This window comes from Carassius auratus, chromosome 38 (assembly GCF_003368295.1).
Source record: "Carassius auratus strain Wakin chromosome 38, ASM336829v1, whole genome shotgun sequence".
In the NCBI taxonomy this organism is placed as follows: Eukaryota; Metazoa; Chordata; class Actinopteri; order Cypriniformes; family Cyprinidae; genus Carassius; species Carassius auratus.
The window spans coordinates 22,452,603-22,475,314 of record NC_039280.1 but is presented as its reverse complement, the minus strand read 5'-3'; the positions used below and the strand labels follow the sequence as shown (position 1 = coordinate 22,475,314).

At 36.6% G+C, this 22,712-nt stretch overlaps 1 protein-coding gene across 1 annotated transcript; it reads right to left on the bottom strand.

Annotated features, from left to right (window-relative positions):
• Window positions 1–5,657: 5,657 nt before the first annotated feature.
• Window positions 5,658–20,633, bottom strand: LOC113057555 (prokineticin receptor 2-like). Its single transcript, XM_026224976.1, has 3 exons — window positions 20,580–20,633; window positions 18,215–18,789; window positions 5,658–6,671 (listed from the first exon to the last, which is right to left on the bottom strand). Exons 2-3 carry the CDS (start codon window positions 18,682–18,684, stop codon window positions 5,969–5,971), a joined length of 1,173 nt encoding a protein of 390 aa, XP_026080761.1. The 5' UTR covers window positions 18,685–18,789; window positions 20,580–20,633; the 3' UTR covers window positions 5,658–5,968.
• Window positions 20,634–22,712: the final 2,079 nt, after the last annotated feature.

Here is a 22,712-nt window from a genome sequence, read left to right as displayed (position 1 = left end):
ATCACACTGATGACATCACTCGACTTCCTTCTTCCAATTTCCTGAAGATCTATTAAGAGAAGCCCATGGTAAGTCCACTGTCTCTTTTCAATTATCAGAAATCCTCTCATTTATCTCATGATTTCATATGAAGCTTTTAGATGAAGTCACTGGTATGACCTCTTTTATTGTTTGGGCATTGTAAAAAACTAGAATACAAATGGATTAATATACTAAATTTAGTGAGTATGCCATGATTGACAACATGTGGTTTGATACCTTGCAGCAGCCATTTTGTAAAATGCAGTTTTCATGAAAATTGTCACTGGTGTCACCTTCCTTATGGGTAACACCAGTGAAGATCAGTAACACCAGTGACTCCCTTTTATAGATAAACTTTGTTCAAAGCTATTCATTTAGTTATTTTTTATAAAATAGCACTAAAATTGTGATTCTAACTTTTCTTTGTCATTGTTAATCCTCCTTTGGTCAGGTATTTCTAAATTGAGGGTATGGCTAAACTGAGCGCAGCTGAGAAACACCGACTATACAGAAAGCGTAGGGATGCTGATCCTGAACGCAGAGTATTTGCAGAAAAGGAAACAGAGCTATGTCCGTGACATTGACACACAAAAAAGAAAGAGAGTAAGTGATTTGAGTGAAAGGGAGAAGAGATATGAGCGAAAGGCATCGGGGGTCCGTCAGCAGGCAAAGAGTCAGAGCAGGAGCATTGCACCCCCCCCCCCCCAGTCATCACCAGATAGATCACCCAGCGTTTCAAGGTACAAACTGAACTGTTACAAATACAGAAATAAATAGTGAAACAGATATAAAAGTGCATAGCATACAGTACCTCCACATACACACTCACACACAAACACACACTCTCTCTCTCTCTCTCTCACACACACACACACTCTCACACACACTCATACTCACTCTCTCACACACACTCACTCACTCTCTCTCTCACACAAACACACACTCTCTTTCTCTCTCTCTCTCACACACACACACACACACACACACAAACACACTCTCTCTCGCTCATTCTCTCTCACACACACACACACACACACACACTCTCACACATATACACACTCTCTCTCTCACACACACACACACACTATCTATCTCTCACACACACACTCAAGCTAGGGTTAAATGAGTGAGAACTTTTTTTCAAGAAAATATTTTGCTTTACAGACAACTACAACAAGGGAGGAGACAACGTAGGAGAGATGCACAAAGGAAACAAAGGGAAATAGAGAAACTGAAAGACAAGATCATAGGTTGGAAATGGATATATGAAAAGGTGAAGAAACGTAACATACGACTGCAGCGTGCAAATCTTGACAGCCCAGAAGTTAAAACACAAACAGTTCTTCAAGGTCAGCGAGTCAACACCCATGTCAGAAAAACCTTGAAATATCACTTTGCTGTTTTGGGAGCACTGAAACACAAATACAAAAGTTTTTTTTTTTTTTTTTTCAGTTCTTATGAAATGAGTCATTTGTATGTTATGTATGTCACTAGTGATTTGTTGTGTCACTGGTGTTACTGTGTTTTTTTTTTTTCTTTCACATTAAATAAAATCTGTCATGTGGCATGATGATCATTTTAAATTCATTGAATTCTGCTGCACTTAAGAGTTAAGCTTTGAAGGATTGTATTATTGCTTGTTTAAAACCTTTTTTTTCAAATATTTTCATTGTTATAGCAAATACATGGTTGTGCAATTGAACTAACATCATTCAGTCACACTTTTAACAAACCTGATTAAAATAAATAAAACATAATCACCATATTAGTTAGATCATCATTACTTTTCTGTACCTCTGACTGCATGTGCTGAAAAAACTATTAAAAAATATTTCATAAATACCTTTAATATCGCTAAAGAAGTAAGGTAACACCAGTGACAAAAAAATGCTGTATGCGGTCTTTAAATACATGCACACAAAAAATAGAAAATCATTAAGCTGTAATTTATGTGTACTCATAAAGTCAAAGGGTAATCTAATAATGTGGTCTAAGTTTAAATGTTAGAAAAAGAAATTAATTTTAAGTGATCTTGCCATACCAAATGTGGACGTTTCTGTAGAATGACCCACAAAGGGGGGGTGAAATGCTCGTTTTCACTCAATATCCTGTTAATCTTGAGTGCCTATAGAGTAGTACTGCATCCTTCATAACTCCAAAAAGTCTTTAGTTTTATTATATTCCTAAGAGAAAGATAGTCTGCACCGATTTTTCCCGGAAAAACACGACCGACTGGAGGCGTGACGTGTGGGCGGAGCTAAAGAATCATGAGCACCAGTAGGCTTTTGCATTGAGCGCGTCTGGAAGCTGTGACACCGTGAGGACAAAACCAACCAAAACAAACCATGGCTAACAGTCAGATTCAGTGTATATTTATGATCCAGAATCAGATCCAGAGGCTGAAATTGAACAAGAGCAGCATCAGCAATCAGTCTCTATGTGGTATGTACTGAAACTGTATATATTTGCTTAGCGGTTTTGGAAAATGACTAAGTTCCACTTTGTCGTCTCTTTTTTTTTCTAAGCTGTAACGTTACATGTGGAAAGTGCAGTTTGAAGATAACATCGCATGTTGTTTACTTGATGTGCTTACGCGCCGATAGCTAAGTTAACAACACAGAGATATTTGAAGCAGTTTTACTCACCGCATGTGGTTCCAACACACGATCGTGACCCTTTTTCATTGGGACTGCATTATCCTTAAGAAATAAACGATGTGCAAATCCGTCGTCAAACTGGACCTTGTTTGTAAAACAAGCATCTTCGAAATGCAGGGAACAAACAAAAACACTTGCACAACTCCGTTGATGGTCTGTAAAAATAAACTCCATCCACTGGTCCATTAATGCTGTCTCTCTTTTGGTAATCTGTGCAGGGTTGTCTTGCCCTGGCAACCAAAAACACACTTCTTTTGTGACATTTCGCGACACTCTCGCTCTGATCAGTGAAGTCTGTTGTGCTCTCATTGCTCTGCTATACTGGAGCGCGCGCTCTTCCAGCAGAAGTGCCTCAGGACCCATATAAGGAAATTCCGCTCCATCTAACGTCACACAGAGCCATACTCAAAAAAAACTTTCCGGAACTTGTGACAAACCGGAAGGAGTATTTTTGGAACAGAAATACTTCTTCAAACGTACAACTTAATTTTTGAAACTTTGTCCATGTTTAGCATGGGAATCCAACTCTTTAACAGTGTAAAAAACTCAGTATGCATGAAATAGCATTTCACCCCCCCCCCCCCCTTTAACAATCATGTTTACTTAAATTATAGGTCTGTCAAGACTTTTTAGGATTTTCTTTTAGTTCCAAACCCTGACTGTCATATTCCATATAAAATTCACCCATGCTTCTCATCGCCCTGTGAGCGCAGTGAACTTTCTTCAGTGGGAACTTACTCAGGCAGTGGATCTAGGAAGAGCAGGTAAGATAATTAAGACAAGACTCATACATAATTCATGTTATTTGCAGCTTTCTGTGACCCCTGTCATTGTGTTTCTGTGTGAGTCAGTGCATGACTGAATCACGCCAGTTAGATCTGCTTGCAAGCATCTCCCCAAAACACTAGAATCAGCCATATATTTGTGTTAATTAGCAGATTGACTAAAAGCACAAAATAATAACAACAGCAGTAAGAGCTGCTTACGTCAGTTACAAATGATCATCCGTGGGTTTTAAGCAGTTATCTCAGACAAGACTAGCATAACGAGCTGCAAATTCCATAAGACTAAGAACACAAAATTAACATATCTAAATTAATCAGCACATTCACTGCCAGACAGTTCATTCCTTGTTAGATTAAAATATATTGGTAAAAATAATGATAATGTCTGTTAAGCAGTCATACTTTTGTCTAGAGCAGAAGTGATTTTATAAAGCAATAAGCCATGACAAGCAAGGTTTTTTTTTTTTTTTTTTACAATGGGATTACTGTTCTGAATGATGATAAGTGGAGTGACTACCTCCTTAACTGTAGCAAAATCACAATATTGAATGGCTTTAAATGGTTTACTGCTGTTAAAAAATGGAACCAACAGCAATATGCTAAAAGTAACCAATGTTCCATAAATATATGAATAATAATGAATAGAATAGAATAGAATAGAGTAGAACATTTTTATATGCTAGTTTCAATGTTAATAAAGGTATTATTGTAAGTTACAGTTACTGTATAGTTATTTTTCTTGGTGTGAATAGGCTTCAGCTATATGCAGTTGAAGGTTACCAGGCAATCTACATCCTGGCTCTTTAATAAAGGCATTTACTTATCTCCAAACTGGCTAATTAAATCAAAATTTAGAGTAATTTCCTTGCTGTTTACATGTTATTAGGCAGGTAAAAGATAACCATTTATCCTATTGATCAAATTAGTCTTTGCACAGAAGTGAAATGGCATAAACATTTTAAGGCTATTTAGTTCAAGCATTTTATGATAATGAAGATGTTCTAGAGGGGTTTGCTTTACTTGACTGGACTATAACATACCCAAGAGAACAGGTGATAGATGATCTACTATATATACAAAATAAATAAATACAAATGACCAAATATACAATTGTTTTCTGGAGGTTGCATTAAAATTTACTACTACATTGCAAAGTAATTATTAAATAGATTTGATTCAGATTTAGACATCAAGAGCCATTATTACACGGGTACATGACCACAAGTCTTATCATGATATAAAATTTCAAGTTATGAGTTTGAGTTTCGACAGAATCTGTAAATTATGTATGAACTGTCCTTGGACCTTAGATAAATAGACCCTGCTTTAAAGAGCAAACAGAAATATAACTCGCAGGTAATGTGAGATCGAACATCTCCACATTACCTCTAAACTGGTCGATATCGTTCCTTAAATTATTTCTCTAAAATTCAAGGACTGTACATGACACAAGGTTTTATTCTCAGGTTTTACTTTAGTGGGCTAGAATACATGCAGATATTTTATTAACCAATACAAAAGACAGCAAATAACCATTTTTTTTTTTTTTTTACCAAGGAAAAAGAAACTTTCACATATAAAACATTGACTAATAAAGGACCTCATTTTTCAATAAAAAGGAATCTTTTTTATAATCTATATTATGTAACAGTAACTTAATATATGGTTGTTCAATGAGGTCATAAATATATTTCTACAAAATCTGCAGAAAAATCAAAGGTGTTCTGAAGTAAAAATTCCACTCATTTTCTTCACAGAGAAACTGACTTTTAACAATACCATATGAAAATGTGTAAACTTTAATTTAGATTAATACACTACCCATAATCCAGAATAAAACCTCCATCAGAAAAGGCTTTAACAACATAGATTTGCAATTAAAAGGTCAGCATACCGAGCTACTCTCACAAAGCAACATGAATGTTGTTGAGTCTCTGAACACATGCTTAAATAATTGTACCTAATATCTTACAAAGAAAAGCATTCATAATCAGTGACTGTAAGGAAGTAGTTCTATATTGTACCATTGCTTTGTCATTCTCAAAGTTTTAAGGGATGAGTAGTGTGATGAGTGGGGCGGGGCCGATAGACTTGGGTACAGGAGTGAGGCCGGTGGAGTGATTGGGGAATGAGCGACACCTGCTCGACCCACCAGTCTCGAGTCCCACGGAGGAAATGGAGGGGTATAAAACTGGAGTGACGACAGTGACGGACGAGAGAGGACCAGGCCTGGACTTTATTTTGTGCTTGCTTTTTATTTGTGCGCAACAGTTGTCCACGAGGGGCTGTAGCGCTGTTTTGTGTTTATTTCGATTATTAAAGTTTCAGTTGATTGTCCGCCGGTTCCCGCCTCCTTCTTCCCGATGATTACGAAGGTTGTATTGTTACAAGTAGTTAATACACTCATGCAAAACAACTGAAATGATAATTTGTGCTAAACATTAACATCAGTCACGTGATATTAATCTGCAGAACAATGCCCAGAAGCAGCATCATCAGTACTCTTTAATCATCTGTAATATGGGTCAGCTCGGCTCCCTTTCTACATTCAGTGAGGTGGGGATCGATGTCTGTCTCGTCTGCATTCTTCCTGGAAGTGTAGGTGGATTTCCAGCGGAGGAGAACAATCCTCTTTAAATATTTGACAGTGTTGTTCTTTACACTGACGAAGCAGAACGTGTTGATCATGCTATTGCTCATGGCGATGCACTCAATGATGTAGAACGCCACCAGAGAGTTCCTATCGCGGGAAATGAGCGTGGGGTGGAAATCACGCAGGATGGTGAAGCCATAGTACGGAGCCCAGCAGAGGATGTACGCCGTGAGAATGCCGATTAGCACCATGACTGTCTTCCTGCGGCAGTGCAGGCGTTTGCGGATCTGCTCTGTTTGGAAACCAGGCATGCTCTTGAACCAGAGCTCTCTGGAGATGTGCAGATAGCACAGGGACATGATGAACACAGGTCCCACGAACTCCACGGCGAAGATGAACAAGAAGTAAGAGCGGTAATACAGCTGCTGGTCCACCGTCCAGATCTGGGCGCAGAAGGTCTTGCTGTGGTTGGCTCCGTGGGGGACTTTGGTCATGGAAGCGAAATACGCGGAGGGAATGGAAATGAGCACGGGGACAATCCACACCCCTGTTATGAGGAAGTATGCAGTCTGGTGCTTCATTCTGGGCCTCAAGGGATGAACAATGGCCATGTACCTAAACACAATGACAATGATTAGTGGGATTCTGTTCAAGATCTATTCTCTACAAGACAAATTGCATAAAGACCTGCATTTTAAACAGTCCTGTACAGTCTGCACTGGTTTAGTGCCGCACCATGCACATTCTCATACATTCACTGTCATTGTCATGATATGCAAGTTTAGATAATTACAGGTGTCAGTGTCATATACCTAATAGCGGTGGTAGAGAGTAATGGAGTATGTTTGACTTTTTACCAGTGTTCTAAACTGATTCAAGGAACTACATTTTTGATAGGAACAGAATCAGAAACAGAAATAAAATAAAATTGTATAGTTCCAAACATAATTAAAATTTTAAAATGGTCATTAATAACGTTATTTTATTGTTCCATTTTAAATTTGAAATGTGCAAACAACCAATCAGGAATTCAAGTAGTACAGCATTCAAATGTGACACTAACGCATCCAGTGAAATTCCCACTCAGCTGTGAACTCATCACAAGGAAGTTGCAATGACAATGCATTAGAGTTTATCCGAGTATAGTGTAAGAAGGATTCAACAGATTAGGTGCTGATTTTAAGTTCATAGTTATGCAATCCAAAGTTCACGAAAAGAAAAACAGGTAACATTTCGTTTTGAACATTCTGTTGACAATTCATGAGTTCTAGCTTACATATAATTAGCTGAGTTATGGTATGCGTATTTGACCCGCTTTCCGGGGAAGGGCTCCAAGCTCAGGAATTGCCCGAACCTAGAGTACCCCACCTCTTCCCCATCTAGTTGTAAGTGAACTCGAAGTGAGGAGATGGAGTGGAGGAGGGATGCTGATAAACCGTCAATGGATAGAGGTAAGTCAGTGGTATTTATACTATGGTATTGATTACTTGATTGTGGTCCACCGGTGTTGATTAGGCTAAGTATCTGACGTGCTTCTCCCGAATCTTGTTACTTAAAAACAATTTCACAAGTTCACGCTTACATATAATTAGCTGAGGTATGGTATGCGTATTTGGCATGTTGTCCGGGGAAGGGCTGCAAGCTCGGGAATGGCCCGAACCTAGAGTACCCCCCAAAAAGCAATTGAACAAAAGGACAGCCGCCAGATTAAGAACACCCCCCAAAAACAGCAATTTATTTTTCTGTGAAGTCAGCTGGTTGGCAGGCCGGAAGAGTCTATGTACTCCAGTGGGAGCGACTTAAGCATTGGAAGGGTAGACCCTACTGGCTGCAGGTACTGGACTATGTGGTTAGGGGCGCCCAATTGATAGGGTTCGAGCCGATGCTCAACGGGAGCTCAGAGCGTTCACGTGGCTGGCCGAGCAGAACAGCTGTGGCCGCAACTAATCCTGGTGGTGTCTGTCAGAGAAGGAATGACCCTTGGGCCGGCATATCGGCTGGAGAACCAAAAAATCCACAGTATAGATCTCGTCGTTTAATGGATGAAGCTGAGTCTGACATGTAATGGCAAAAGGTGCAAACCGAATGCTGATAAACCGTCAATGGATAGAGGTAAGTCAGCGGTATTTATACTATTGATTACTTGATTGTGGTCCACCGGTGTTGATTAGGTTAAGTATCTGACACACTCCTTCCGAACCTTGTTAATAAAACATCATTAAGTAATGTTGTACCTACATGTTTACATGTTAAGTAGACTTTTGTCATGGTCTCCAAACAGATATTCTACTGACTATAAGTAACTTTGCAAGTGCATGTCAACTTATGTTAACTCAATCACATCATTAACACATCCCTCCACACTGGTGTTTTTCCCTCATCATTTACACAGGCTCATATAACTGCACTACTGAAGAAACGCACCCTTAACCCATCTCTTTTAGAGAACTACATATAATTTTCCCTTCTTCCTTTCATTGCGAGTTGTGTTTAACCAACTTTCTGCATATCTCACACAGAACAACCTCCTTGACAGCAACCAATCTGACTTCAGAAGTGGACATTCAACTGAGACTGCCTTGCTCTCAGTTGTTGAAGCCCCAAGACTGCTTGATACTTATCCTGCTTGATCTGTCAAGCTGCTTTTGACACAGTTAACCACCAAATCCTCCTATCAACCCTACTGGCAAAGGGCATCTCAGGAACCACACTCTAATGGTTTGATTCTTACTTATCAGATAGGTCCTTAAAAGTATCTTGGAGAGGTGAGGTGTCCAAGTCACAATATCTAACTACTGGGGTGCCTCAGGGCTCAGTTCTTGGACCTCTTCTCTTCTCTGTCTACATGGCATCATTAGGTTCTGTCATTTCCGAAACATGGCTTTTCATGTCACTGCTATGATGACACTCAACTCTACCTCTCATTCCATCCTGATGATCTGACGGTAGCTACTCCCATCTCAGCTTGTCTAACAGACATTTCTTGCTGGATGAATGGCCATCAGCTTCAACTCAACCTTGCCAAGACAGAACTGCTTGTGTTTCCAGCAAACCCATCATTTCATCACAATTTCACTATCAAGTTAGGCACATCAACCATAATTACTTCAAAAACAGTCAGAAACCTTTGAGTTATGTTTGATGATCAGTTGACTATCTCAGTCCAAATTGCTAAAACTGTCCATTCCTGCAGAATTGCTTTATTCAACATCAAAAAGATCAAGCCCTTTCTTTCGGAACATGCTGCACAACTCCTTGTTCTGTCCAGCCTGGACTATTGCAATGCTCTCTTTGCAGGTATTCCAACCAGTTCTATCAAACATTTACAATTAATCCAGAACGTGGCAGCAAGATTAATTTTTCATTAGCCAAAAAGAATACACCTCATACCTTCTTTTTATTTATTATATTATTTAAAAGCGCTTGCTACATGTACAGCATTTAAGCTAACTGAGACTTGTTATAGCACTTATATATCATTGCACTTTTGTTGTTTTTGATTGCTTCCATTGTCCTCATTTGTAGGTCGCTTTGGATAAAATTCTGTTAAATGACTAAATGTAAACTTATTCTAACTGTAACCTTACCAAGTCTACTACACGAATGATGTACAAAGACCACTACATAATAAATAATATTTTAGTATCCAGATACGTCACGAATATGGAAACTTTGGATTCGTACAAATCGAGGTAGGCATCAGTTTCACCTAAAGTTTATTTGTTTTTTGGATTGATGTTTTTAAAGCCTAAACACATAGCCTTAACTTTAGAGGATTTGTTGTTGAGAGAAAGAAACTATAACTGTTTATAGATAGCCAATGTGTGTGTGTGTGTGTGTGTGTGTATGGTGTTTATAATGTTCATAGTCATTTTGCTTTACCGGCATTTTAGCACATTATTTCTGAATACAGATCAGGTACCCATCAGCCTGCACAAAATGTCATAACAGAATTTGGCATGCTGTACCCAGTTGTTTAGGTACATAGTTTGAACCTAAAAATTCACCACCCCCTCTAAATACACAAGAATGATGTCTGATTCAAGAGCTGATTCTTTCCAAAAAAAAACTTTTTGACCAGTCCTCATTTCACACTGAATGATTTAATTGCAATCAAGACTTATCTGATTGTAGCTGTTCTTGAGCCAACTACACACTGATCTCATCATTATGAGCAGGGCTGACGCAAGCCTTTATGGGGCACTAAGCAGAGTTTTACATGGGGACCCCTCAGTACCGCCAATACTACTGATTATGGTCAGTGCTTGATTATTTGCACACCCATAATCGATTTTATTTGCTGCAGCTGTGCTGCTTACATCATACCAATGTCTCCCTGATATTTTTTTATCCTTATAGATTTTTAAATTGTAACAGTAGCAAACCCAAAACTAGAGCCCGACCGATATGGATTTTTTGGGGGCCGATTTATAAGCCGATATTTTGATTTTGAAAATAAACTGGATATTAGACCCATTTCCTATAAACTGCACTTACACAACATTCAATAGCAAAATATCTGCCTGTTCTATGTATGTGGGCTGTATAAACCATTTTCCAGAAGGGATTATGTTAAAAAAGCCTTAGATTACAGTCTCAATGACTAAACAATTGCACATCAAAAGTATTTTTGTATAATGACAACAAAGGTATAATGATCAAAAAACAGTCTGGTTTTAAACATTTAACACTTTTACTTTCTTATTAATAATGATGAATTAATATTTTCACCATGTATCATTACTCATGTCATCATTAGAATCATATAATCATTTTATCATATAATCAATCATATAATCATAATAAACAGGCATCTCCTACATAGGCAAAAATGAGAAATATATATATATTTTTTATTTGTCAAGCAATAGGTAATACCTATTACCTACTTATATTTAACAATATTATTACAACATTTTCCTGTTATGTCTGTAAAGCTGCTTTGAAACAATCTGTAAAAAAATAAAAAATAAAAAAAAAATCACTTGTTCAGCTCACATTTATTTACATGTCGCCTCTGGTTAATCATTTCTGACACACCTACTCGAAGTTGAATGGTTAACGTTAGTGTCATGAACACACCGCTGTCACTTTTGAGAAGAACCACCTTCAAACAAGTTAATATCTAGCATTTAAGGGGCCTGCTAAAAAGGAAGCTATTAGCGTTAGAATAACATAGGGCTGTAGCTATCGAATATTTTAGTAATCGAGTATTCTACCAAAAATTCCATCGATTAATCGAGTAATCGGATAAAATGTGTTTTTGCTTAATTAAAGTGCAATATTAATTATGCAGGAGAAAATACGACTCCTGGGTCTCTTAAAATTAACAACTAAGTTTCCTTTTTTAGAATCTTTTTTTTAATGCATAGAATGCAATGCATACATGAAAAATAAACATAATTATTACCCATTGTTTCTCAGTCTGTACTTGTACTGTAAATGATGACAATAAAGTTGACAGATGAATTAAGTGCATTTAAGTGCCATTCAGTTGGGGTTTATATAAAGCATTTTCTGAGATGCACATTAAACACATAAAACATTAATTTAATTTATCTTTTAATTATTTAAAATTTTACTTAACTTTTTGGTAAACAAAGGGGATTTACTATAAAAAAATAAATAAAACATGGAATAAATGTTGTGTGATTAAAACTTAAAATAAAAATGTTTTTAGTGATAGGCTATGCACATTAAAAAAAAAATCATTGCCAAAGAACATGATGTGAGATTTAAAATAAATTAAAAGAGTCTTCGAGGCAGAGGAATTTGCTCTGTCATTTTTTGTAATAGAGTTACTCGAGGAATCGTTTCAGCCCAAGAATAACATAACAGTTGTTGTTTTTTCGAGGCACGCTGTACATAACTTCTAGTCATTGACTACACGCGCCCCCCTGCCACAGTTATGCGGTCATTATGTGGGAAACACTGCAGATATATTTAGAATAAGTTAAACGCTAACGTTATAGTTTGACCTCTTATTAACGTTTGCGCTCTTCCACTGATAAACATGGTATTAGCTTTGTGGCTAATCTAATATATCAATGCATTAGCGGCTGTAAGTGATGTTACAGAATATTTAGAAGTGATGATGATAGAACTGTCAGCTAGAACTACCACACTGTTTTTATATACAGTGTATGAACTAAATCATTTCACATGATGAACTACAGACTCACTGTCAAAACGGTACATCTCCGTGGCTTGGCTGATCGCTTTCTCCTGCAGTGGATTTCTGGCGCTGTTGTCATACTGTGAAGTTACAGACCTCCCTCTGGTGGGCAATCTATGCAACACTCATAACATGAGTGAAGCATGAGACTCTGTTTCTCATGTTTCATCGGCCGTTATAAACGCGATGCTGATTTGAATGCAATAAGCTCATATCGCCAGATAACATCAGCCGGCCGATATATCGGTCGGGCTCTACCCAAAACAGTTGTCAGGTATTACTTTGCACTTTAAGATTTAAAGTCCTAAAGTACTAAGTGGCGTACTAATGTGGTGTATTAAAAAGTAGCTAAATAAACCAGATGACAATGCATTTACAAAACAGAATGTAATTTTAACAACATAAATTATTGAACACACATCCGAAACAACAACTCTTAACCTATAACTAGCTAACTGAGGCATAATGATATTGGAATATACTGTAGCAAGTTCCCGAAAGTAGGCTAAGGCAAAAAAATGTTAAGGTGTATCAGCACCATGTTAATGAAACAAAAACTTATTTGTATTACAAAAATATATACACAGGAAAGTTATTTTTAACACAGGAAACAAAGTAAAATATTACAATATATTATGATGTCAAGGCTATTTACGAATTTAATCAAATGTGAACTTCCCTAAAAAAATAAGATACCCAACCTAGGCTATGCTAATTAACTAGTAAGTCAGGCCCCCTGCCTGCCCAGGTTCAACCACTTTATTTAATTCATTTTAAGATTTAAGACATTTAAAAAGACATTCAATTAAGTATTAGCAAAAAAATATATATAATAATTTATAGTTTGTACACACTGATTTCTATGGAAAGCATCAATAATTAAAATTTGAAGACGTGTTTTATTCCTATCAGGTAATCGAAGGTTACTCTGTTTTCTGGCCACTTATTTTCATGTATTTTGGGAGAAATAGGTGAACTTAGGTGATGTAAATTCGACAGATCTAAACAACAGTGTCAACTAACATGGGCTGCATTTCCCAAAAGTTTGTAAAAACAATTTTTTTTAAGCCTTAGAAGTTTGTAAAAATGATCATATGACTTATCTTAATATTACGGCCTGTTTCCCGAAAGCATCGTTACTTAAGGCAGGCATACAGTGTACGATTTCTGTGCGATTTCGGCAAGGTACCAACTCACACTGTACGAGTAGATCGCTTGCAATGTAAAGCCAAAGCTCACGATTTTTATGCGCTCACTGTACGATCGTCGAGTTGCGATTTGACTGCTACACTATACGTGAGGAATCAACCGAATCAACACGTAGGATCCCTCAGAACCAAGATGTTTGTGGCGGGTTCTGAATAAACATGCATTCCCGGGATAAACACACTGCTTTGGTGATATGCACAATTCTGTGTGCTGAAACATAAAAAAAATAAAATAAAAAAATAACACAAAAAAAAGGCGTAGGCAAATCTAGACGCGCAGGTGGCTCAGAGGCCGTGGCCAATATGGTTTATCCATTTTCCAACGTGAACTGGAGGTAAGCAGGCATTTTCTGCCCTCTTTTTTTTTCTTTGACATAACTCCACATGTTTTCCCTCCATCACTTCAGTCCACGCTACACGATGTGTCACACCATGGTTTCGTTTATGGTTTCGCGCACGCGCAGTGAGGGAAACACGGAAAATCGGTTCGTAGCCCTGCTTCAACAGTGCGATACCTCACGAGAGGCGACCAAAATTTCTGACATATCAGAAATCCATCCGACCAACCAATGACAACCAATTTCTGTCTCCCTTGATTGATTAGTTCTCAGGTGTGTCTCCTTAGTCCCTCATTTGCATTGTCTTTAAAAGATATGTCCCTTCTGTTCAGTTTTGTCGGGTCTACAAACCACACACACGTGTCTTCCTCAGTGATCCATGTTGGATATACCCTGTGTTGTAGTAATAAAGTCTTATTTTCACTTATCCGTGGCTCCGTGTTCCTTCCAGGCAGCGTAACATGACAGGAGGAGAAAATCTGTCAATGACTTACTGACCTGTACAAAAACCAATGACCCGGAAATAATGTCTCTACACAGATATATACTATAATATATATTTTTGTATAAAGTATATTGTATAATATTATACATATTAGAGATCAACCGATATGGGTTTTTCTATAGGCGATGCCGATGTTTAGAGGTCAGGGTCAGCCGATGGCCAATATGTGCTGGCAATATTTATGGCCGATTTATGGAATTTTTCCCCTTCAATTTTCATGCTAAAATGTCACAATAATAATAAGTGGATGCACAACATTTCTAAACTTATATTAATTTATTGATCACTGACTTGAACCATCTCTCGAATTTTAATTTTGTGCACTGCACGGTATTAAAATGAAAAATGTATCCAAAGTTAACCAAAAAAATCAACACACTGCAAACACACTAGCAACCAGCAACATTTGTGTTTGCTATAAATGACACATAGAACATCTAAAGTGCATTCTAATTTCAAAGTTACATCGCAGTCTGTTCATTATTAAAATAAAGTATAGTCAACCAAACATATACAAGGTTACACTGGTAAACACGTAGTAAGCACGTAGTATACCAGTCCACTCTGCTGTTATGTCAAGGACATTTTTTGCTCATGTGAAGAGGATGATCTTTTCCATCTAGTTGACATAAAATAAAAAAAAAAAAAAAAAAAAAAAAAAAAAAAAATATATATATATATATATATATATATATATATATATATATATATATATATATAAATAATAGTTTAACATTCAGATACATTGCGAATGTAAACATTTGGATATGTGCAGAATGAGACTTGAGCAATAACCTCTAAATACATCACGTATTGGGATAATTTTATTTTTAATACTATAGTGTCATTTGAAAACATTGCAATTGCATTTTAAAATACAACAACGAGCACCACGAAACCATTTAAAGAAGCGCATTCAGTGGTCTCCTTGACGGGAAACAGTCAACAAAGTAAAATGATCTCCAACGTATCGCTCTCTTCATTTTATCAAATGATCATAATCAAATCTATTTAGTTTACAGTCCTGCTACTAGCATTTTAGTCAGACTAAAACCCCTCTAATTTGGGTGAGAAAGCTTTTTTTCCAAGTGGTTTTTGCACATAATAATAATACCGCTGCAGACGCATTTTGCAGCATTAAGGTTAATAATTGATTGTTAATTTAAACAATGATCGATCATGGAAAATATCAATTATTGACATTCCTAAATACAAATGAGCCCTCAATCACGCTCCAGTGTTTGTGAAAGCTGCCAACTTCTCCACCCCATTTACAGAGTGAAACTCGAGTAGTAATCTTCCATATGTTTTGGCTCGGGTTCCTTCACATGTGGCAGCAGCACTTTCCACCACACCAATAACACGGGGCTTCCCGCCGATGTGTAATACAAAATACAGATATCTGCCTATGCCGATATATAAAAAAATGACAAATATCGGCCCGATATATCGGTCAACCTGTAATACATATAATATAATACCCGAGTTGCCTGGAACACAGCATTGGGTTAACATTTCAATAAACAAGTGTGTTTACGAGCCATTCTATAAGGTGACATTTCAGCACTTGACAATGGGATATCGACTCCTAAGTAGCACTTAAAGTGCATTTTTGGGAAACGCACGTGAAACAATAACAAATTATTGTAAAATGACTTGCAGAAAATGCTCTTACACACTAAGATCGATCGTTATCTAGAAACGCAGCCATTGTAATTAAAGTTGGCCTGTACACTGTAATAATGACAGATACTTGAGGATGAAGTACTCAAAGCTTGACTGGATATACATTACAGGAAAAAAAGATGCCATGATGCCATTAAAATATGCCAACTTCAGGTATATATTTGAACATTATTGTCACCTTTGCACTGCACAGTGACAGTGTTTTTGAGTCTTTTATGAAAGCTAAAGTTCCCTAATACTTCAGCACATTTCTTCTGCTGCATTGCCAGCACTGACGTTTCCCTCTGGAAATGCAAATCTAGTTCAGTGTGTTCCATTGGCCATATTTAACGATTTCTATTAGCAGATCAGAAGCTTCATATGTAAGTCATCTATGATTGAATTTTGCTTCATTATGGACTGTCAGTTAGAGTCAAGTCAAATGGCGAAGCAGATTTAATTATAAATGGTCCTCACATGGCCATTATCAGAATTAAAAAAAAGACTGTGAATAATGTTCAAACAAATGGAACTGTGTAAAATGACTTATTTGCCAGGGGAAACTTCAAAAGATTTAAAAAAATAAAACTTCTTCTGATGTCTAACTGCTGAAGAAATAGTACAGGATGCCTAATGTACTTGTAAAATTGTAGCCCTCGGGTACAGGATAAAAATGGATCATTAATATTGTCAATGTCTCCACATATTTTATTCCATTTCAAGCTATTTTAGCAGGCTTATGTAAAGAGCACATAATTGTTGTTTCCTCTGGCCATATTTTATACCTTCATATGGAAAGGATAAAGAAAGCCTACACAGAAACATCAATTTAAACCGTTTCTTGAGTGCCTGAAGGATTCACTCACATTATTAAAGAAATATTTAAAGCAGAAATATTCCAAAATGTATAATGTTGTATAATGTATAATGTCAAGACATTGTAATAGATGCAAACATCTTTTTAATGAATAATCATAACAAGAGTTATAGTATGACGGACCAAATTACTTGTGGTTATCACAATTAAGAGATGTTGATTTTCAACCATCTATCACATTGATAAAAGTATTATAAGTCTCATATCTTGACATTAAGGTCTGTACAGTTTCTTACTACATTTTATTTCCATATTCCTTATTTTCATTAACTGAAGGTAATGTAAATTTTACTGTGAACTTACTGGTAACCATTTCACATCAAAAACAATGAATTATGGTTTGGTGGATATTAAAAATCGAAATGTTGATAACAAATGTTTCATAGCCCGTTAGTAATATAAAACAGCTGTTTTAAAGAAGATCATAATCATGACACATTAATCAAAGCAAGGACCACTAATAAATATTATGACCACATTATAAAGCCTGCTTACGAGAAGAGTTGTTTCAGTTTGTAAGATGCTGTGCAGATCTGCCCACATAATGCATTAGAAATACAGGCTTCAAAGAAACTTCTAAAAACTAAAATTTCATCCTTATTTACTCACTTTCATGATGTTCCAAACCTGTATGCTGTTGTTGTTATTATTATTATTATTTTTATATATATATTACTTCATGTCTCATATAGTGCAATTTAATGAATGCAGGTGTGAATGAGATTTCAACGTTCGGCAGAAGGGAAAATATACAGCGAATGAAAGCATCAACTTTGGTTTCCCAATGACACAAAACTATTTTATATCTCATATGCACACATGCTGTTCTTATGAAGTATTGTATTATGAAAAATCTTCCTTTCTGACCCAAAAACAGAAGAAGAAAAAAAAAAGGATGATTTTAGGGAAAAATAAAGTGTGAGTAAACCATGAGAGAAATTATATTTTGGGGCTGTTCCATTGTTCTCTAAACAGCTAACAGTTAGGCTAAAGATTTATTTTGTATTGTTTATTATGAATATAACTATACTGTAAATAATAAATAACAGCCTCTCAAGGCTTATTGCTTTAATTGACTTCTTTAAGGTTGAAGCTTTATTGACTTTATATTTGTTCTCAAGTACAGCTCTATATTTTTCACTTGTTTTCATTTGTTGGCAGTCAAGCATGATGCACAGCAGATGATTAAATCCCACCGTATAACTGGAAAGCTGAAAATCTTTTCTCTCAATCATCTGTTTGAGCAGTATGTGAAGTGCTTTGTTCAGGAAGCACCCTGCATAATGCATGAATCGGAAAGCCAATGATATTACCCAGCCCCGGGCTTCCCTTTTCCTTCCCACTATCTAGTCTAGCAGGACTGAAAAAATGACATTTAAATCACACCAACCTGTCTACAGCGATGGCCAGTAAGGCATTGGTGGACACATGGAGAGACACAGTCCTGAGGTAGTTGACGGAAGCACACAGCACTTTCCCATGATCCCAGGAGAGCTGCTTGACCACGTAATAATCCAACAAGAAAGGGCAGCAGACCACAGCCACTATGAAATCGGAGATGGCTAGGTTGGTGATCAGCAGGTTGGTGAGGTTCCTGAGTTTCTTGTATCGGGCCAGAGTGGCTATGAAGAGGAAGTTGCCAATGCCGCACACCAGCATGATGCAGACGAGCACGGCTCCGATGACTATGGTGGCCACGAAGTAGGCCAGGCCCTGCGTGGTGTCCGGCATCTCCTCTGAAGGAACGCCATAGTCCATGTCGTAGAAGTCTGTGTAGGTGTCATGAGCGTCCAGAACAGGCACCTGGACATGAGGGTTCACGAACACGGCCGCCAAGTGAGTGATGTTTGCGTCCTCCATGGCACAGAATCGAGTGGAGCCGGATAGCTCTGATGGGTTTCTGCTGTCGTAAGTCGCCAAATCTTTATCTAGCAGTCAGTGGTCATGATACAGGAAGGTTATTGTCTTTTGAAATGGTTTCAGATGTCATTTCCAGCAGGTGACGAGCCACACGTGAAACACAAAACACAAACACTTACATTATTACATGATATTCGTGTTGAAATAATTCATGAAACATTGTGTTTAAAGAGCAGTTCACTTTAAAAATAAAACCTGTGTCACTGAAAATGAGTCTTATTCAAGAGTAAATCTCTTCACAGAAGCATTTGAATGAGCTCATTAACTCACTGACTCACTGTAGCACTTAAAGCTGCAGTAGGTAACTTTTGTAAAAATGTATTTTTTACATAATTGTGAAACCTGTCATTATGTCCTGACAGTAGAATATGAGACAGAAAAATTAAGCTCCTCTGGCTCCTCCCAGTGCTCCTATTGCCATTTGCAGGAATACATCGCTCCCGTTAAAAAATAACCAATCAGAGCTGCGGTCCGTAACTTTGCTAGTGTTCAAAATGTAGAAAAGTATATATAATAAGCGAGTACACCATGAATCCATTTTCCAAACCATGTTTTTAGCTTGTCCTGAATCACTAGGGTGCACCTATAATAAGTGTTTATATTCAGACTATTTTAGATTGCTTCTGGGGTACCTCGGCGGAGTAACCCAGTACCTTTGTGATTCTTCATAGACATAAACAGAGAGAAGTAGTTCCGGCTACGATGTTCTTCCACAAGACGCAAGCAGTTCTGTTTATTAACCGCTAGAGCGTCAAAAGTTCCCTACGGCAGCTTTAAGTAAATTATCAGTTAATAACTATGATTTTTGTTTTTCACATTAAGCTATCATGGCTTAAGAAGACTGAAATAGCTTTTATAAAACTTCAGTGGTGCTTTTAGTTTCTTGAAAGTATCATTTCCCTTTCATTATAATTGTATGGAAAAAGATCAAGCATGTATTATTCACAGTTTCATCTTCGTGTTTGAAGAAAGAAAGTCATAAAATTTTGGAACGACATGAAGGCCAGTGAATAATCATAGATTACTTGTTTTGCAGTGAACAGTTAATAAAAAAAGATAAAAATATATAACTATATAAATAGATAAAATAAAATAAGGTAAAAAGCAGTAGTAAAATGATGCATCTTTGCGAAGCAAAAGCATTTGGACTGTAAAATGTGCCATTTTGAAAAATTATCTCTCTTCAAACTATTTAAGGTCGTACAATAGAATAAAAGAGTATGATGCTTATTTCAAACCAAAAATAAATGGTATTTTAAATTATTAAACATTTTGCACTCCTGGCACCACCACAACTTGTTATATCCTATCAACATTTTCCTTGCATGCATAACAGTAGGCTATATTAAGAGGATATTCATACTGCCTCATGATACATAATGCTTTACATTTACTGACAGAACAATTTAATATCACATTTAAATGATAAATAGTATGATGCATTGTAACACATGATATATGAAGATGGATGTCAATCATTATTTTATAATGATGCACCTTTTGCTTTAATGAAACATTCAGAAGAGGTAACCCCTAATAATGTACTGTAACTGTCCAATTGATATTTTCTTCCAGTTAAAAATCAATGCTTCGGTTTGATGCCCTTTCACTTAATTACATTAGAGGAGTCAATGCTGCAAACTGTTCATTTAGTGGAATAGCACTAATATACATCAATAATTACAGACATGTTAAATATTAAAACCGTTTGAGATAACAGTTATTAAAACGAAACATTTTAAACTTTACACCGCAAGATTCGCGCTGTCACCGCACGTTGAATATCAATACATGACCCTGTGAAGTTTCCTCGTGCCGTGTTGCGAATGACTTACCGACTTGCAGGAGTTGAGTGCAGCGTCATTGTCGCTGGTGTGAGATGCTTCATCGGTCTAATCTGTGTAATTCACATGAAGATGTGTGCATCTCGCCAGTTCTTTATGGAAGACCAAAAGGGTCAAAAACACGTGGATTTTGACGCGTCAACAACACGTTAAATACGTGTATTTCACGCGTAAACAACACATATTCAACGCGTTAAATACTTGTTTTTCACGCTTGAAAAATCAGCGCGTATATAACGTGTATTTCACGTTTTAAATACAGTGAAATACAATTTTCTTTCTTTCTTTTGTATAGCCTATAGAAAAAATATATTTAAATTGCAGTTTTATAAAAAAAAAAAAAATGTATTTTTTACCACTCATGCCATTTTCAAAATAAACATATTAGCAGACATACTAGCTTAGTAATTAAGCAACACATCTGTTTTGTGGATGGTAAATGTAAAATTATTACTGAAATATTACTAGTAATTAGCTAGTTACAGCAAAATGAATATTATTACAATAAGAAAATTACTAGTTAGTGCTCAACTCTGACTTTCAGTGGAAAAAAATAATAATAATTTGGACAATCTCCTGCTGAGAAATAACTGATAAAAATGTAAGAAAAATTTGAGTGCTAAAGAGACATTTTTCATATCCGTCTTATTTGACATTCAATATCTCAGGGCGTAAATAAGGTAAGTTAAGATGTATATGTTTTACATTTGTTGGTGTTAGTATAAAGTATCTAAAAGTTATAGTATTTTCTGTAACGAAACAGGACTTTTTGTTTAGCTCTTGACTCGCAGAAGTATTTTTAAATACTGTTGCTTTCTGAGTGCCATACACAAAAATACCAAGTCATAACTCCACGAATGTACCAAGGAGAATCAAATGCTATAGTCTGATTCTAAGTTCTGTCAAATGTTAAATAGAGCTCTCCAACTTATTCATGGGTTTAGGTATTATTTACACATGAAAGATCGTAATGTATTGTTTCGATTTTGGACTCATTGAAATTTTGAGAATCTGCTGTAAATAATGATATGACATTTTCCACAATCAGAGCATGTTTCATGAATTATAAAAACAAAACCATGAGAATATTGCAGCATGTGCGCACTTGGAGTTTTATGTTTTATAATTATTTTATTATAATTATAATTCTTTATAATTTTTGAAGCACAAAGTCACTTTTACGGACTTTTAAATTAAATGTTCCCTCCTGGTGGAATGACCTCCCCAACTCTGAGCAGCTGAGTCCTTAGCCATCTTCAAGAATCGGCTTAAAACCCATCTCTTCCATCTTTATTTTACCTTTCAACTTTAACAGTCACTATTCTAATTCTATTCTTTAAAAAAAAATCTAACTACCTTTCTAATATTTTTATATTCTATTTTCCTTTCATTTATTATGCAATAGTGTGTGTGTGTGCGTGAAAGAGGCAGTTTTCCATGATCTATGCATGTTTCATGAAGTTATGAGTGAAAAAGTAACCTATTTTTTTCTAAATTTAATGGTTTCATGTGTTTGACAAAAGCATTTGGACTGTAAAATGTGCCAATGTGTGTAATTCACATGAAAATGCGTGCATTTTGCCAGTCCTTTATGGAAGGCCAAAAGGGTCAAAAGCACGTGAATTTTAACGCGTCAACAACACCTTAAATACGTGTATTTCACGCGTAAACAACACGTATTCAACGCTCTGGGGACGGATTGGGCGGTACCGCCCAAAATGGCATACTTTTACTAATGTGTAGTTATCTCAAAAACTATTAATGCTAGAGAGATGCGGGTTTTTTTTGCCGTCTTCCTCAGATTCCGCTGAAAACAGCGGTGTCCAGTTTCTATATTAAACACTTCCCTTATTGCGCAATACCACTGCGTAAACAGGCCAATGAAAACTATTGTGCTAGGCAGATTCAACACGCAACAGCCAATGGAAAAATTGCCGCTGGGAGGAGTCTTTTTCTAACCCAATCAGAGGAAGGTTATGTCTTCTAGCCATTCAGAGGACTCTGTAGTAGCTCTGCTGTAGCCTTGTAAAAGCTGGCTGGACTATAGTAAAAGACATGTAATCAATAAGCGTTCAGAGAATCAGCATCAGGGTGGAGAAAGCAGAAAGCGATCGGAGTGTTACA

What these genes read in the sequence shown, in the direction of transcription:
- LOC113057555 (XM_026224976.1), bottom strand. Translation starts at nt 18,684, where the DNA reads ATGGAGGACGCAAACATCACTCACTTGGCGGCCGTGTTCGTGAACCCT. An exon ending in CTGGCCATCGCTGTAGACAG is followed by an intron (nt 6,672 to 18,214) that starts GTTGGTGTGATT and finishes CATTGTGTTTAG; the next exon opens with GTACATGGCCATTGTTCATC.